This window comes from Physeter macrocephalus, unplaced genomic scaffold, assembly GCF_002837175.3.
Source record: "Physeter macrocephalus isolate SW-GA unplaced genomic scaffold, ASM283717v5 random_183, whole genome shotgun sequence".
Taxonomy (NCBI): Eukaryota; Metazoa; Chordata; class Mammalia; order Artiodactyla; family Physeteridae; genus Physeter; species Physeter macrocephalus.
In genome coordinates this window covers 39348-58227 of record NW_021145472.1, presented here as the reverse complement: position 1 = coordinate 58227, position 18880 = coordinate 39348, and the positions used below count along the sequence as shown (strand labels likewise).

At 47.7% G+C, this 18880-nt stretch overlaps 1 protein-coding gene across 3 annotated transcripts in view; it reads left to right on the top strand.

Annotated features, from left to right (window-relative positions):
- LOC114484938 (inositol 1,4,5-trisphosphate receptor type 1-like) overlaps positions 1–18880 on the top strand; it is a 98608-nt gene that overhangs the window by 40392 nt on the left and 39336 nt on the right. For all 3 annotated transcript variants that reach the window (XM_055082607.1, XM_055082609.1, XM_055082608.1), the window contains exons 6-10: positions 2237–2332; positions 4850–4972; positions 5952–6056; positions 8969–9161; positions 13837–13959. In XM_055082607.1, coding sequence (XP_054938582.1) covers positions 2237–2332; positions 4850–4972; positions 5952–6056; positions 8969–9161; positions 13837–13959 — 640 coding nt within the window. The remainder of the gene's footprint in view (positions 1–2236; positions 2333–4849; positions 4973–5951; positions 6057–8968; positions 9162–13836; positions 13960–18880) is intronic.

Here is an 18880-nt window from a genome sequence, read left to right as displayed (position 1 = left end):
CAGCGGCCATGGCTCACGGGCCCAGCCGCTCCGCGGCATGTGGGATCCTCCCAGACCGGGGCGCGAACCCGGTTCCCCTGCATCGGCAGGCGGACACGCAACCACTGCGCCACCAGGGAAGCCCCAAGACAGTTCTTTTAAAGCAAATGAATGATCCACGTTGCAAGTTCTGAGTAAAAGGCAGAACTTCAGTCTTTCCCTTCCAAATAAGGTCTTGGGACAGGATACCAGCTTTTCAACTCACAGGTCACATGGAATGAGAAATCATCACTCAAAGCTGAGAAACAAATGCGAACAGCATCCAAGAACTAGCAGCCTTGATTCTGAAAGCCGCAGACGGAGAAAGAATGGAAACTCCATCCCCTCTATGGTCTCTCATCTTTCCCCCATTGAGGAGAAAGGGCCAGTTGGAGAATAGTACAGCTACAAACTATCTAGGACCAAAAAAAAGTCGAACTTTTTATATTATCGGGCAACACCTTTTTCTGTTCTCTGGTTTGATTTAGCAGAAGGGTGGTTCATAAATGTTGGGTTAAAATAAGGAGAGTTAAACTGTCCAGAATCGTGCCTCTGGACCTCTGATGAGTTTCTTTGCATCGTGTACAAACAGTGGATGACGGACGACTGATGTAGAAGCACCCTTGACATGCTGACTCCCTCTGATACCAAAATAGTTTTATGGGGTGACGAAGCTTAAGCACCTTGAAGCAGTGACTTCAAGGTGATTACGCTGCTGGGTTTACAAGCCAGCCTCTGGGATGTTTGAGAAGCTGATCCACTACTCCTGATGTTGATTTCTTGAGTGTACCAAGAAAATTAATTTTTAAAAATATTAAAAAGTAAAAACAAATGAACAAAAAGCCCCTCATTTATCTTAGGGCTTCCAAAGATTGTCTGAGTCCAAGGTTTCAGTCCTGGGAATCAGACTTGCAGCTCCATCCTGGTGTCTAAAGTATATTTCGAAATGTTAGCCTTACTGAGCACATTTCCTTCTCACCTGTTCCCATGTCGGGGCAGGTTGAGATCTGCCCTCCATCTTGCCCCCGTTTGCGGCCCTGGGAACTTTATCACTGTCACAGGAGAGCCTGGACCTACAGGGTTTAGCTGAAAAGCCGATGTGTATTTATGGCCTCAGTGGTGCCGGAGGACGGAAAGGTCTTTAGGGAAGGTGATAACACAGAAGCCCACAGGAATTGCACGGTTACTTTTATTTTATTTTAGTATTTCAAAATGAGTGTCCAAACTGATAGATGGTTTGGGTGTATGGTTTAAGTGGATTTTTTTGGGGGGGGACTATTTTTAACTCCTTTGACAAATCGTGTTGTAGAAGTGACTTGAACATCATTCAAGCTCACATCCCTGGCTACCATTTATCAGCATATATATGATGAGAGCCTGAAATAAACTGAGAATTTCATGCATTCCTAATCAGCATTTCAGTGGCTTTTTCAACCACTAATCCGGTAACCTGAAGGTTATTATAGAAACTTCTGCCCTGTGAAAAGCCACCTTTTGATAGCACAACAACCCGATGGAACTGCTGTGATTGGGGAGAAAAAAAAAATACTGCCCCTCTCACCAAAACAACAGCTTTCGAGTCCTGTACGTGAAGAAGCATATGGATTATCATAGGCCCGGGGCCTAAAATGAACTCGAGTCCAGAAGTACAGGGTGTGGGCACATGAAAACCTTGAATATAATGGGAAATTATGGTTTGGCATGAGTATGGTGCTCCCTTGGGTCACTTGCGTTAACTGGCGTCGCTGTATCTCATGATACTAGTAGGGGTCATGAGAGCTGATAGCGCTGTTTTAGGACAGGGGCGGAATTACCTGAATTGCCTGCCTTCTCTGACCTGCAAGGCTGAATCACAGTGTTTATAACCACTCCCCACCCCCCGGAGGCGTCGTGGGTCTATGTATCAGGTGCTTTCATCATGAGGGTCCCAGGTACCCACAGAACCCATGTTTAAATGTCCGCTAGGACTTGGACCAAGTGACATAAGGGGGAAACTGTGCCCCAACCAAGAGGTGTCTCTTTGACCCCCGTCAGTTTCTGCGGACATGTTTTTGGGGTGTCAAGGGGCACATTCTCAGTCCGGTGGTGCCCTTGACCCGTGCTCTGCCGTGGGGCAGAGTGTCTTTAGCCAGGACGCAGCAGCCGGTCACCCATGGTTCAGGCCAGCTGCCCCCAGTAGCTCCTCTTCATTTCTTCCTCCCTTTGTGTCTCCAATTAGAACAATGCATCCAAGTTGCTCCTGGCCATCATGGAGAGCAGGCACGACAGTGAAAATGCCGAGAGGATACTCTATAACATGAGGCCCAAGGAACTGGTGAGTCGGACGGCTGAGCCTCTGGCCGCGGCACTGCCTAGCGTCAGAGCTTCACTTGTGGCAGAGCAGGGCATCTGCTTCCTCGAGCTTTCTTTACGATGCCAACGATCAGAAGTGCCGAGAGAACGTTTGATTCGGGCCCCTGCCTAGGGCAGGGAAGTGAGCCCTGCGTGGAGTAAGTGTCCTCTGCCTTCAGCACAAACATGCATGGAAGCCTCCCTGGCCTGTTTCCCTTGGGGGAGGTGGCACCGGGACAGGTCTGGGAGCCCGGCGGACTGGAATTCACGTCCGTCACTCGGCCCTTTGCTGGGTCGCCTTGGGAGGCCCTTGAACTCTCCGAGCTGCACTCCCCTCTTCCCTAAAAGGGAGATGACGGTATCAGCTGGTCCAGAGGGTTGCTCTGGAGAGAAGACAGATGATTCCCTCCGGGCCCTGCGCACGGTGCCCGCACACACAGTAAACCCTTCGAGAATGCACGGTCTCCTCTTACTCCTCGTTCACTGCCGCTTCGTGCCGCGTCTTCTTCCGGGGCTCAAGAATTCACATCTCTTCTTGGTGCCCATAGTCTGGGCAACAGAAGGGTGTTTTGGGGGGTGCCGATGTTTGGGGTTTTTTTAAAAAGAAAACACCATCTTGTTTATATTTGGGGGGTGATAGTCACAATTGGCTGTGACTTCCAGGCTGGGAGTCTGTGCTGTAAACTGTGAGACAGCAGCTCTCAGAGACGCTGAACCGAGCTGAGGACGGAACTCTCTATTTGGACTTTTTCCCATGCAGATGAACTGTAACTGACAGACCTAAATGAGGGCACTAAAACTTTCCTGCCCCCCGGTGACCCAGTGTGCACTTGGGGCCAGGCTGAAGTCCCTTTATGTGTTCCTTTAAATAAAGTTCACAGCGAGCCCAGCTCTTTGATCTCTGAGGTCAGGAGTGAGTTCTCAGCCTGAGATGGAAGTCCTCTCCGAGTTTACGTAATGGCTTATGTAACTGGGGTTGGGGGAGGCTGGGATCTGTCGCTCCTGAGTAGGGACAGAATGACTTAGCAGAGACCCCGCTCCAGTCCCCAACAATCCAGAGCACGCCCCATCTTGGGTGGGGGACCTGGCAGCACCCCGGGCTCTAGGTGCCACTGACTCCCGGGTCGCCCCCTTGTGGTTGATTAGCTTCATTCCCGAATCTCGGGGAAGAGTCAAAGGCTTCCCGGCGCAAACACGGTTCTGAGCATGCGCATAGCGAAGACGCTCACACGTCCGGAACACGTGTGTAGATTTGTGTGTGCACGCGTTTGTGTGTGCGTTCAGGCTCCCACGTCCCGTGCAACACGTTGTCTGTTCAGTTTGGTTTTAGAGAAGCGAAGGGAAGACAAGCTCAGAGAGCGAGGGTCTTGTCTCCAAAATTGTTTCTAGGGCCTGACCTGACGTCAGTACAGAAATGTGCGGCCCTCTGCCGTGCTTGGTCTTGGATCATGAGGAATAATTCAGAGTAATGGCCTCGAGGCGATGCAGGAGGCGGAAATGCCTTCTGAGTCGTCCAAGAAAATGATTAATTTTTAGTAAAACGTACGGGTTGAAAGCGTTGTGTTCTTAATCGTTGAATGATTAAATCTTGAATGATAGGTTCATTTGATAAATATTGGCCGGGCCCCGCTTTGTCCAGGGCGTTGTGCTGGGCACCAGGGAGGGGCTGAGAAATGGGCAGAGCCAGCCCTGTTCCTGGGGAGCTGAGGCCAGTGCCTGGGAGCAGGAAAGCCGGCACTGAAACGCCCCGGGAAGCGTGCTCTCGGCGTGAGACAGTCAGGGTCACAGCTCAGCTCGCTAGCCGTGTGAGTTTCAGCACGCCTCCTTCCTCTCTGGGTCTGCTTCCTCATCCATAATCAGGAGGAATCTTTGACATCTCATAAAATGTTTATGAGCATTAAAGTTTCTGAAAGAATGAAGATACTAAGCACAGTGCTTGGCACATAGAAAGTGCTGGGAGATGTCGCCTGTTAGTGGTATTTTCTTCACATGGAGTAGGCTGTGGGAGACAGGGAAACATTTGGAGTCAGAAAATAGTTTCATCAGCTATTCCTAAAGGCAAATGCTTTCCTTTTTAGTTTTTCCTGAAATGGCAAAGGTAGGGGATGGGGAGAGTTGCCAGAATGAAATGGAGAGAAAGGGAAAACATGGCTTCTAGCCTTTGTTTGTATCATATCATTGTTTGGAGGCTTTTGGGGTTTTTTTTAGCCATTGTCCCGTTCTAAAGTAGAAGGGCATGGACCAGCCACAGAATGTCTCGTGGCCTAGCGAGAGCGAATGGGTTCCCCTCTCATTTCATTGAAGGCTGATTGGTGGTGGCTGCCTGCGATCATACTGAGAAGGATTCTGAGGCTGTGTCCACGCCTGCCGGCCGAGCGCCCTGAGGCTAATGAGCAGTGTCTGCCCCAGGAGGGGACACTGACAGTATGCATGCTGTCATTGCCAGTCCTACGTGGGTCTTCCCTGAAGCAGGAACTCTGTTCCCTGGCCCTTCTTGCAGGTGGAAGTGATCAAGAAAGCCTACATGCAAGGCGAAGTGGAATTCGAGGATGGAGAGAATGGCGAGGACGGAGCTGCTTCCCCCAGGAACGTGGGACACAACATCTACATCTTAGCTCATCAGGTGCCACGCCGCCCCACGCCCACCTGCTGGACAGGACTCCATGCTGTGTGCCCTTAAACTTACTTTTCCTTTAAGGTTTTAGCCTGAGCTTGTTTGGGTTCATGGCAACGGGTACTGCCAGCCACCTGACCAAATGTGCTGAGGTCCGGGATGCTTCCATTGCCCGTTGCCGTAGGGTCACGTCCTTGGAAACCCCGCGTTTCTTGAAAGCGTTCGTGCTGAGCAGTGACACTTGGATGGTTCATGACTGTGTCTCAAGACAGTTGAAAGGAGTCTTAGTCTTTTCATAAATATTGATGAGTCTGTCTTAACCATCTAAAGAAATAAACCTCAGCTGCCTGACCAATCGCACTTGGCAATCTTTGGGAACTTGTCATGATGACTTCTATTTGTTTGCATTTTGGGGGATGTAGTAATACTTCCTACCCTGGCACCAAAATGCCCTGTTTCATAACTCTCTTCCCAAGTGGCTGGGCTTTTGCAGACACTTCGTCTTTCTGGAGGCTGATGTGTGTGGGCAGCTGGGAACTCTGCTGCACGCTGACACTTCCTGTCCCTTTCACCTCTCTGAGGTAGAGGAGTTTGGTAGCAGACAGTGACGGGATTGAGCCGGAGGTTGATAGATCTCTGCCCCTTATCTCCTCCATTCCTGGCATTTAGCCCCTGAGAGGTCTCGGGACGTTCCGAACGCAGGCTCCGCGGGGCTGGATGGAAAACCCCATCTCCCTCCTGCCTGGCTAAATGAATCAGGGCAAAGCGGGACCTCGAGTGGGCGTGCGCTTTCCGCGCTGCTCTGCCAGAGCCCAGAATAGTTGCCGTGCAGCGCGCCCCTTGATGGGGAGGAGCGGTGCCCTCGCCCCCTTCGCCCTCCAGCTTGCTGCTGGTTACTATGCGTCTTTTATACCCAGAGCTGGAAAGGAGCTGTGTGTTCCTGTTGAAAAGAGACATGACTCCCCTGGCTTCTGTATTTGTGTTCTAGTTGGCTCGGCACAACAAAGAACTTCAGACCATGCTGAAACCTGGTGGCCAAGTGGAGGGAGACGAAGCTCTGGAGTTTTATGCCAAGCACACGGCCCAGATAGAGGTAAGGGCAGGGTGAACTCGGGGCCCGGGCCTGCGTCGAGGGCCTCCGGTGTGGGTGACCTGGGCTGGGGCTGGCATGCAGTCATTGGTCGGAACGGTAAACAGGTCGTGGGAAGCTACAGTGCACCGGGGCCTGCACTCAGTGCTGACGGCCAGCGATGGCCGAGCCTGTCCCGAGGCCTGCGTAAGGCCTGGCGAGAAAGCAGGTGAGTCCGCACGAGGAGACGCGCCATGCATTCTGACAGGGCCATGGGGACAAACGAGGCACCACGAGACGGTCCCCCGGAGGGACCTGCTGTGGACTGTGGTGGTCAGAGAGGCCTGTTCTGAAGAGTGGTATCTAAGCACAGACCTTCAGAAGGATGGGAATGGACAGGCAGAGCCAGAAGGCAAGAGCTTGGCAGACACGGGGAGGCCCTGAGGTGGGAGGTGAAGGTGAGGAGGTAGGATGTAGGGAGCTAGAGGGACAGCAGCCCACGATCAGAGAGGGAAGACAGGCGGGCCCAGAGCCTGCAGGACCGTGTCTGCCATCCTCAGAAGAAGTCTGGACTTGACCCTCAGAGCAGTGCGGAATCATTGGAGAGCTGTACACCGAGGAGTGATCGACCAGATCTGCCTTAGAGAAAACACACACAAGAAACAGAATCCTCTCCATTTCGCAGCTGGGAAGACTCTGAAATAGGACTCAGAGAGGTTGTGTCGTCTGTCCGGTTATCACTGTCAGGGCTGGAATTTTCACCCAAGTCTGGCGCTGACCCCCGAGCCTGGGGGTGCTTTTTAGGTTACCTGCCTTGCCTCCTGGCAGTCAAGAGAGCACAGACCTATGGGTGCAGGCTGTGGGCAGGAAGCGATGGTGTGTCTGTCTTGTTTGGCTAATGAGGAAATGCACAGATTCAGTGTCAGCGTCGGGGCAAAGATTTTGAAGGACTCACAGACTCCTTTGGGCCGTGTGAAATGTTCAGGGTGGAGTCTTGTAAGAGTATATCCTCACCTGCTGTCTCGGGTCTCTGCGCTGTCGTAATAAAATGTGTCATTTCACTGATTAGTGGATCATGACAGTGTGTGTAAGCACATATTCTTGATTTATTGCTAATGACCGGAAGTTTGTCCTCTGGAGCCCTTAGAAGATGAGCTTCAGGTGTTTGCGATGTGGAATGTCAGAGGAGAAGGAGCCTTGGAGATCATCGCGAGCTCCTTGGCTCACCTGGAAGCAGATTGATGCTTGATCAGATTAAGAGGCGTGAACAAGGTCATCCACCCTGTTAAAGGTGGCAGAAGGGCTGAGTTCTGATTCCCAACTGTAAGTTTACTGAAATAAAGAGGCACGGATCAATCTTAAAGGATAGAGAGAAATGGCCAAGCAGGGTGTCCCGAGCTCTTAAATCCTGTTCCTGGGCAGCTGCCCGTACCTTCCAGCCTCCCAGGGAATTATCTATGCAAGGCGGAGAGCACTGTCACTCCCTGGGGCTCTTGCAGAACCTTGTGCCTTCACTCCGGTCACTCGGGCCAGGTAGCCCTGGAGTCTGGGTATCAGTTCTTGCCAGGAGGCCTCCTGTGCCCTCCTCCGTTGCCTCCTGAGCCCAGACACACTTCTGAGATCATGTTCCTGCCGTGTAAGGGGGGCCTGATCCAGAGCCCGCTTGACGGTATGAAGCAGTGCGGCTCTGGACAGTGGGAGACTTCAGACTGCGCGCGCACCCGTGTTACCAACTCCCACACTACAATTCCAGTTAAATGAGGTTGGCTTATGAAACACAATTAGTATGATAAGGAAGCGTCCATAACCTGATTTCCAACTCACTTTGGAAGCCGTTGGTCTCAAGATGACGTCTCCCAGAATTTATGGAGGCAGGGCTGGGGGAACCTGTCTCGTTTCTGAGAGTTTCGCACTACAACTTGACCTGAGTCACCTCTCTTGCTGCGTTGGGAACTGTGTTGGGAGAGAGAGAACTAGATCTTCTTGTAGAGGGCGTGGGCCCTGGACCTCACCTGACTTGTCCAGCCTCTGGGGAGGAAGGATAAAGGGAGGCCATGCCCCTATGATACTGCAGCCCGTACCCCTTTGGAAATCTCTGCCCCCCCACCCAGGACTATGACAATGCAGTGTTGAAAAATTTGAACAATCTCGACCAGACGACTCTCTCTGGGGATTGAGCCCATCTAGGAAGGGCCCGGGAAAAATCTGTGAGGTGTCCACCCCGGGACTGAACAAAGCTAGTTTAAGGAACGGTGAGTTCTATTATACCAGTGTTAAATGGGCATATTGGTTCATGCGTCGCACATGTCAGATGCCATGACAAGTCAGAGGTGGGAGGTCACTGCAACTGCATAAACCAGTGATCCCCTTGTAGAGTTCCTATCTAGGAAAAATAACACAACTTTGCAATCTGAGAAAGGCCATTAGGTGAGATTTGCACCACAGCCTAGCGCTGCACTGTTCAGTAGATCGCCACTGGCCATGTTTGTCTATTTATATTAAAGTTAAGTATTAAACTCAGCTCCTCGGTCTCAATGGCCACGTGTGACTAGTGACTCTCCTTTTGGATGGGGCGGGCACACAGATACAAAACCATTCCATCATTACAGAAAGTTCTACTGGATGTCCACAGCCCAGAGCCTCACCTGAATACGTACACAAAACACGCTTTAAATTGTTCCAGATAAAACTTAGTCACTAGTCAAAATAATGGGTCTGAGGTTAGAAAAATACTTTAATAGACTTACCAAAACTGTTTTCGTATAGATCTAAGAGATACAGCCCAGTCTGGGAGCTATAAAATCACAGAAGACTGGATCCATCTGCGTCGTGCTCGATCTTCAATACTGAGCCCGTGGCCAGTGCAAAGATCCTTAGTTTTGTGTTGGTTTTTGAAGATAATTGACTATTGAACGGCATCCATTTCTTCCCCCTAGATTGTCAGATTAGACCGAACCATGGAACAGATTGTTTTCCCCGTACCCAGTATATGTGAATTCCTAACCAAGGAGTCAAAGCTGCGAATATACTACACTACAGAAAGGGATGAGCAAGGCAGCAAGATCAACGATTTCTTCCTGCGATCCGAGGACCTCTTCAATGAGATGAATTGGCAAAAGAAGCTGCGAGGTAGGTCAGCAATGCCTCCAGAAGCTACAGAGACACGCGGTCCTGGGGTCTCACCCAGCGGGGCTTGATGGTGGGTGCGTGGACCTCCAAGTAGGAGCAGAGCTGGTGCGATTTAGGATTCTGTCCTCCCTCTGGGCACCAAGAAGACTGGGCACCTTTGGAGCTGATAAGGGTGCTCCAGCCTTAGGGAGGCGCCTCCCCTGAAAGGGACTGCTTCCTGCCGCCTTTGATCTGATCCGCTTGCAGAGCTCCAGGGAGAACTTGGCATGCCCTTTCTTGGTATCTTGATGTAGAAAATAAAAGGAGCGGAGAACAGGCGGGCCTGGTGCTCACAGGATGGTACATTTGAGCAGGAGATTCAGCCCATCTGACTGCTCATTTACTAGCCCACCTGCTCGGAAGATGCCGGTCTTCCCCCTTTTATGGGGTAGCTCGGATTTTAGACCCTAGTGTCATTTTATAGGCAGTGGAATCATTGACCGCTTGAGATGCGTCATTGGTCACCAGCGAGTTCCGTGGCGGAGCCCAGCCAGGCGGGCTGCAATTACTCATCTAAAATACTTTTATAGGGCTGTCCCGGAGGGCTTCTCCACGCCCGGTTTTCATTAGGGTTTTAACGTGATCCTGCAGTACCGACAGTACGCTAGGCACCAACTGTTAGGACCAACTTAGAGAGGATGGTGCTTTATTCCTGTCGTTAGTCAGGAGCCTGGATTTTTATTTGAAACCCTGGATTGCAGCTGCAGTTGTGATCACTGGGGCTCCTGCTGTGGTGAGGGGAAGCTGGGCTAGAGGTCAGTTTCTGGACGCTTTTGTCCTCTTCCGGCCCTACCAGCCTGGGCCGGCACAGACCAGCCTCCTTTACTGCTTCCACTGCACTGCTTTGCTCCCTGCCTCCCCAGATTCGGTTGGTGCCAGAGGGGCTTGTGCAAGCAGGCTGGCCAGGAGGCGCTGTTCGCACCTCACCCCCACTCCATTCTCCCTGATCTCTAAGGGGCGTCTCATCGTCCGGCACTTTAAAGCATTATCATATGTTTTGCTGAGCCAACCCATTCCTCACCCGGCCCCATGCTTGGTGTCTGGACCACCTTTAGCAGAACAGTGTGAGTGTCCTCCTTGGTGTGGCCCTCAGAAGACCTAGGGGACAAGTTGCCCCACTCTCTGTGTGTCCTCGTAGCCACTGTGGGCTTGATCTCAGCTCCTCCAGCTCAAGCATCGTGAGTAGTGTTGAATGTCTACACAGCACCATGCTTGGGCGGTAGGATAAAAAAGATACCCAAAAAGGTAGACATAGACCCCATCCGTCGCGTACTCTTGTGTTTTCAGCTATTGCATTAAATAGAAGGGAACTTCCTCTTACTTGTTGATTTTGCTCTTCACTGAAATAGTCCATAATTCCAACTTTAGGGGATGATCCTGAATTCGTGTATCCAAACCTCCAAAATAGTTATTAAAATGGTGATTTCACCCTTACCAATGTATGGGTCTACTAAGTACTAAGACTGGTCAGATATATTCATTCTCTCAGAATTGTGTTATTAAGTAGGTATATAAAATAGGCTCTCCAGTGGGGCTTGCGAACTGAAAGGTTTTTCACCTTTTATGAGGAGATGAGATACCTTGTCATCCCTGAGATGCTGTCGTCAGCCTGGCATAATAGGAAGACCTCGGCCCCAAGAGGTGGGAGATCTGAATTCCATGCTCCTTCCACCACCTCCTGACTCTGTGGCTCTGGGCAGATGACTTAACTTCTTCTAGGCCCTCACCTACAAAGCGGGGAATTAAGACTACCTGATTGTTTGATCGATTGCAGAATGGCCATCTCATCATTCCAAGATTTATGTTGCATTGTCGCTAATACCTTCTCTTACTTAGCCTGTCTTTGTTTCAAAAACAGTTTTTGTTTCCGTGAAGCTTAAACACAGCTATGGCTGTCAACTGAGAGATTTTTAATTGGCTTCATGGCTTTCTGCTGGTAAGAGAAAAATTGAAAGTAATAACTGAATTAAACATGATTTGCATATTTAGGAAGGGGAGAAATGTACTCAGAAGTGCAATTAAAATGAAATATATTTTCCTCCCTATGTAGCTTATTTCTCTTCTAATAAATCTGCAGAAAAGATTTCTCTGGCTTATTCATGAAGCTCCTCTTCCTTTTCCTGAAAGTATCACAGAGAGTCATCTGTGCTTTGGAGAATCTGTAGCTAGGGCTCAGGTACACTGTAAGGTCTGTCTGAGACTCGGATCGCTTCATCTTTTCTTCTTCAAGTATTAAGATACTCGGGTCCTGTGCTCTCTTGAAACCCTCTTCCCTGCTTTCCTCAACACACACACACACACACACACACACACACACACACACACACCAATTCTGTGCGTTCACATCCTCTGTCCACCGTGCCTCTCTGACATCTTCTCCTAAAGATCCTGGCCCCAGTGACGAGAAAACTCTGGGCTAAGAAAACTAGAAGATAGTGAAAGGAAACTGAGGCAGAGTTGCATATGCTGACGCTTTGTTATGTGGTATTATGTGGAGTTTACCCTCAGGGTTATTACGCTCATCAGAGTAGAGTGGGAAATTCTCTTGCTATAGGCACATGGAGTCCAAATCCTCAAGCAAGCCCCAGTTCCTTACAAACAAACAAACTAGGGAAGAGGGTTACCAAGGGATGCCCCAGGTGCAGTTACTTAAATCGCCCTGCCCATCTGAGATCATGGTACCCTGTCTTCTTGCACCTGCGTAGATACCCAACTGACTTGAAGGACGGAATGTTTGTTCATATTCAGAGTGACACCACAATTTAAGTACAGTGTTAGCCTTATGAAAGTAAGATTTGTGAACTGTCTGCCATGGTTGAAGACCATCATACAGCAGCTACTCTCACACTTAGTATTGAGAGCTCCTCTGAAGGGAATTCCGGCTTAGCCGTCACTGAGCCCTGCCATTTCCTGCCTTTTTGCCTTTTAACTTCTCATGAGCCTGTTATACATACACTGATGTGGGGAGGATTTTGTAAATTCCCGTGAAACCATCACTGAGCTTCAACGGTTTTCAGCCCTTTGCCTTCCTTGCCATGTGTCTCTTCTGTGCTCTCTGGAGTTTTCATGTTCCGATCAGAATTGGGCTTCAGTCCCAGAAGAAACACCAATAGCCATTGTCTACAGAGCGGGTGATTTCTCATCTTAAATTTGCTTTGGCAATTAACTTACGAAAAAGTCATTCATTAACTATAGGTGGGACTGATTCCTGGTCGGCTCCTCCACTGAATGGTGACCTGAGCCGCTTAACTTTGTCCCTGTCACTGAGCCCAGCGGGTCTCTGAGCTGGGGAATGAGATCTCCGTGCCTTCCATCGTCTGCTGGGCCTCAGTTTCCCTTATCTAGAAAATGAAATCTTTTAAACGAGGTGATGCTTATAGCTCTAAAACTCTACAGTTTGGAAACATGGCCTCTTACCAAGTGCAAACATGAGATGAGCAGTTATTAAATTGTCCAGGGCTCTGTTTAATTATGCCATAACTTTATTTTGGATAGAAGTTTCCAAAGGCTTGGCTACTGCTATAGGCATCGTTCGAGAGTCATTGGATTTGTCCCTGGCTGCTGTCCTAAAGTTAAATGATGACTTCATTGGGAAAGAGAGATAACACGCTAGAGATCCATTTTCACATACTCCACACTTTTCTTTGGAGGAGGATAATGTTGAATGAGACTATCTTGTGGAAGCTTTGCCTCTGGCGTGGAGATGGAAATTATTCCTGCCATATCTGTTTTTGAGCATCATCCTAAGTGTAAGGCACCACTGAAGAGTTCAGAGGAAAAGGAAGCACCGGTGCACACAATGTGGTCACAGACTTGTTCTCCTAATGCTGAGATGCAGCCAGTGTGGTATCACCTGTCGGTAACAATGGATTAAGATGGCAGCACTGCCTAAAGGGTCTCTCGCCCTTTGTGAGGGCTTTGGTTCCACATCCTGTCTCTACTGTAGCCTTTGGAAATGCGAGCTCCCCTGCTGACCGTCCAGGCAGAACTCCCACTCCTAGATCCTCTGCCCCGCCCCCCAAGAGTGATCACCAGACTTCAGGAAAATGGCAGATGACCTGGTGTTGGGAAAGGGATCATTATCTTGCTTTCAGTCACCAGTGAGTTGGTGAAGCATTTTGAGCAAGGGAAGAGTGTGGAAGAGGTAACGTTGTTCCTAGCCTGGGGCCCAGCTGGGCCAACTCTGAATGCTGTGTCCCCCCGCCCCGCCCAGCGCCCCCCACTTCTCAAAGTCTCATTGAATTTTCGGGTCTCCTTAGGCGTCTCATCCAGTCCCAGCACCGCAGGGGGAACTGAGGACTCGGCGCATGAACCCTGGATAACCCCCAGGATTCCATAACTGACGGTGTTGACAGGGGCATGCAGGGTTTTTAGATGCTCCAACTTTTCCCCTTCCTTCTCCTCCTTATCCCCCAATACATCTCCTGTTCCAGTAAGTACTCCAAACAGAAACAAACCAATCTGGTGTCGTTCTGAGCCTATGAGTCACCTTCCAAACAAACGATCGTTTTTACTGTTGTGGTGAAAACTGGGAACAAAAGTGGACTTGTAGGGGCGGAGCGGGAGGGCCATGTGGATTCCCAGCGTTCTGGCTTGCAGTCTTGAACCTCACGGGGCTCTGTCCTTGTTTCCACAGCCCAGCCCGTTCTGTACTGGTGTGCCCGCAACATGTCTTTCTGGAGCAGCATTTCATTCAACCTGGCTGTCCTGATGAATCTGCTTGTGGCCTTTTTCTACCCATTTAAAGGAGTCCGAGGAGGTACCACCCATATCTTTAATTTCAAGGAAAATTCCAGAAGCAGCAGGAAGGCTGTGACTTGCATCTTAAACGTGATCCCTGGAAGTACTGGTGCAAGTTATGGGATCCCAATTACCCATTTTTCAGACAAAATGAGAATGTAGCTTTTACCACGGGTTTATTTTTAAATCTAACTTGAAATAATATAAATTGTATGTCCATATTTATTTACCAGGAAAGAAAGAGAGAAGCTCTATACGGTATTAAAACTTACTGTAAGAGTTCATCGTAGTCAGCCTCCTTGTTTTATATGTTGGGAAACTGTTTGTCAGAGAAGCTGAGAGATGTAGCCAAGGTCACACAGCCATTTAGCAACCGCGCTAACCCTAGCACGTAGATGCTTTGATGCTCAGTCCAGTAGATTTTTTTTTCCCCATGCCATACTTGTGAAACTGATTTCAGACTAAAGAATTTGTAAGAAACCTCTGGAATTTTTTTTTTTTTTTTGGACAAGAGGTAGGGTGAGGCAGGGCTTGAGTGACTGCAGACTGCACATCCTTGGCTGTTGAGTCTCTTAAGAGCTACATGCCATAATTCACATAATGAAACGTGCTGTCCATGGTCTTGATGGATTTCCCCCACCACTGTCTCCTTCCAGTCATCTGTATGCACGTCCTGCACATTTTGCTGAGAAAAGGCAAACCGTTCAGGAGGGGCATCTTTCTGTTTGGAGCTCCTCAGTTTGCTTAACAGCTCTCTGGAGACATTTACGTGTGCGGGGTTCTGGGGGTTGGCGGAAGCTCCTCTTCTATTAAACATCTACGGCCTACTTTTCTGACACCTGCTACAGCCTCCTGGGAGGCCTACTTTTCAGCTCAATTTCTCATCAGAGCTTTTTGGCAGATCACCTCCCATATGTATGTCACAACCTGCCAGGAGCCACCTTGTGTGAAACATAATGGGATGAAGAGCCCAAAAGTCAGACCAAAAAAAAGAAAACAAAAACAAAAAAAAAAACCCAGAAACAGCGCAGAGGTAAATTCCAGGCTCAGCTCTGGATTTAATAATGCAGATGTCATAAACGTAACGGAAGTAAATTTAAGGTCAGATTTGAAAGTGATCATATGTTCTATGAAGTGTCTAACTTACTCATTTGAGGCGGTAGCTTTTCCGTTTGGCCTGAAGCCATGTTGAAGGCTCCATTTAAGTAATTTTTCCCCCCAAAAGCAGTACTTAAACACAAGCCCAAGGGGCATTTTCCTTTAAAATGCAATATCAGGAATCATAAGTGTCCTTGGCTGCAAAGTTGGGCAGGTCCACAGGGCTGCAGGGTGTTCCCCTGGGGGATGTCTGCCTTCACCAGCTGCCAGTCAGCAGAGGTTAAGAGCGCAAAGTGGTCAACCAAGGTGGAGGGGACAGAGCCCAGGCCTCTTTTCACCTCTGGGGAGCTGTTGTGCACATCATAGCAGATTCTTCAACTGTTACTTTGGATGTGTTTTCATTTTACTCTCCACTTCTTTAAAAATATTTAAAATTGATTTTTTTAAATATATCTTGGCCATTTTCTTCACTGGTCACTTGTGGCAGTTTTGAGGCCAGTGCTGGGGACAGTTCATTGACACCTCTCTCCTCTTCAATGATAAGCCTCATCCAGTGGAACAGCTAGATTTACCAAGTCCAGACTTCGTGTCTAGGCCTGGCTCTGCCACTCGCCTGCCACGTGACTCTGGGCGAGCCACTTCAATTAGTTCTCCTTATCCTCTCTGTTAAGAGGTGCTTAAATTGAGCCAGTAGTTGTGAAACCTAGGTGTGGATTTGGAAATTCCTGTAGAGGTCAGGAGAAGATAGTTGTTGACCTAGTCAGGATCTCTGGAGCATCCAGTTTCTTGCCCATCCAAGTTCAAGAACTACTGGATGCAATGATTCTTAAAGGTCCTTCCAGCTTTACAGTGGTGGCACTCAAGGTGGCATCAACCCTGGCTGATCTGTAGAAGTCCAGGCTTTCTGTTTTGGCAGCATTGGCTTTAGACCTTCATGCAGATAGACTCAACAGAAAACGTAATTAGATGTCCTTGGAGAGAACAAGGTTGATCCGACCTAAGGAAGCCCTTTCTATTATGCAGTGACTGAGATCACCTCAAACACATCCACTCACTCAGAGGGATTTATTTTTTTCTTTTGGAAGATGTGTCGGGGGCATCTTCTATACTCACTGTTGACCATCTTCAAGAGGAGGGTTGTGATAGCCCTGTCTAGAAGCAAAATCTGATTGGTTACCTGAAAGTATTTCTTTGAGAGCAATATTTGTGCTCATTGAATCCTGAAACCAGGATTTCCAAAATGTCCCTCTTTCAGGTGTGTAATGACCTTGCTATGTGTGCCGATGTGGCTCTGTGACTTCCAAGGCTTGTGGCTGCCAAGGACACTGTGGCCTTAAAAGCTCCTGTTTAGAAGTATCATTTTCCCCCTTTATTTCAGAACTGATGAGTCACAGAGTCTTTGAAAAGCATGAAAACTGGGCATCTTCAGATTTCATACTGAATTTGTAAACATGGCATGATGATTAAAGCACATAAAGTACTACTTTTTAAACTTTCTTACTGTTGAAATTTTCAAATATATACACAAGTAGAAAGAACAGTATAATAAACTGCCATATACCCATAAGCCCAGCTTTAACAATTACCAACATTTTGCCAGTTTTGTTTCATTTATACTCCTACTGTATTTTCTGCAAGATTTTAAAGAAGTCTAGACATCTTGTCGTTTTGCCCATAGATATTTCACTGTGCATCCCTAACTTCTAAGAATATTTTAAAATGTGTATAATCACCATACCATTATCATATCTAACAAAACTAACAGTAAATCATGTCATAGCCTGTCCATATTCATGTTTCTCCAGTTGTCTCAAAGAAGTCTTTCTATAATTGTTTCTTAGGAATCTAGCATTAATTTTCACCTCTGTTTTTATAGTGGGAAGACGGCAGGTTTTTATATTGTCCCCTTCAGGATTTGAGTACATGTGTTGTACTGGTCACATTTATTACACTGAGCTCTTAAGAGCAGTTTAAGATGATAATCAAGTGCTTAAGAAAATGAAAGGCAAGCCACAGGCTGGGAGAAAATACTTACAAATCATACATCAGACAAAAGGCTTATATCCAGAATATATAAAGAACTCTTACAACTCAACAATAAAAAGATTACCCAGTTAAAACAGTGGGCAGAAGATTTGATCAGGTACTTCACGCAAAAAAAGACATATGAATGGCCAAGAAGCACATAAAAAGATATTCAACATCAGTAGTTATTAGAGAAATGCAAATGAAAACCACCATGACATGTTACTAGAAACCTACTAGAATGGCTAAAATTAGAAAAACTGACCATACCAAGTATTGGTGACGATGTGGAGCAAGTGGAACTCCCATATATTACTGATGGGAAGGGAAAATGGTACCATCAGTTTGGAAGGCAGTATGGTTAGGCCTTCTAAAGTTAAGCATGTACTTAGGATCCCAAAATCGACTTCCATGTTTTTGTCCAGGAGAAGTGAGAACGTACACCCACCCCAAGATTTGTACTTGGTTGTTTCCAGTAGCGTTATTTGTAGCAACTCCAAACTGGAAACAACCCAAATATCCATTAATTGTTAAGTGGATAAATCAATGGTGGTATATTCATATTACGGAATACTACTCAGCAGTAGAAAGAACAAACTATTAATGTACACAATAACCTGAATGGATCTTAAAAATTTTGTTACGTGAAAGAATTAAAAAGACTACCTACAAATATGATTATTTTTCCCATTTCATGAAATTCTGGAAAATGCAAAGCTACAGTGGCAGAAATCAGGTCCGTATTTGCCTGGCATTGGAGATGGGGGAAGGCATCAGTTGCAAAGGTCACAAGGAAACCTCTTAGGGTGATAAAGTTGTTTATATCTTGATTGTGTTGGCAGTTACATGAGGTCATATGACTATATACACTGCCAGATGTCATCAAAGTGTGCACTTAAAACGGATGGGTTTTGTTTTTTTTTTTTTAATGATCGTTAAGGACCATTCTTCCAGGGGCGTATATACTCCTGGTGTATGCTGTGTCACCTTAGGCAAGATACGCAACCCAAGATTCCGTTTCCTCTGGAGTAAAATGGAGATGATAACAGCAACCGCATAGGGTGATCAAGAGGGTTAAATAAATGATAATCAGCGTAAATGGCTTCATACAATATCGAACAATTGTTAAATGCACAGCAAGGGACACCTAGGCCCCAATATGCACTTCTTCCTGAATTTCCGAGAAGCTTCTGCCTCTTGGTGCCCATTCCTAATCAGGTTTACCTTTGAAAGATATCCAAAGGGAAGAGGTAGGTGGCTGGGGTTAGGGGGACAGTTTTCAGAGAGAAAGTGAGTCTCAGCAGGTGTGGACGAAATGAACTAGGGCAGCCAGCAGGCTCGTGGAAGAGCTGGAACCTGCCAGGGTGTCTCTTTCCCGGGTGGTGCTTCAATCCCAGCAGTTCTGGAGAATTGAAACTCCTTTATATAAGTGGCCTTAATCATGTAGTGCTACTTGTTTACATCTGAAGGAAACTCAAAATGTGACAGCATTTGAAATAGGGGTGTTTTTTTTTTAATGAGTGTTTTACAGAACCTTATTTTTAGCCCTGTTGGCTCATGTTATATAACCAAGCCGTCTCGTGGGACACTCTAAATAGAACTTGCAATAGCAAGAGATGACAAAAACTGGTATAAGCTCTTTGACTACCAGGATAATCTAATTGTAGGATGATGCTAATGATACGGAAGTTGCCTTCCTCCTTGCCTTGAAGAAGTCTGATGCAGGCAGGGGACCTGCAATTTTCCTTAGCATACTTTTTTTTTTTTTTTTTTTTTTTGCGGTACGCGGGCCTCTCACTGTTGTGGCCTCTCCCGTT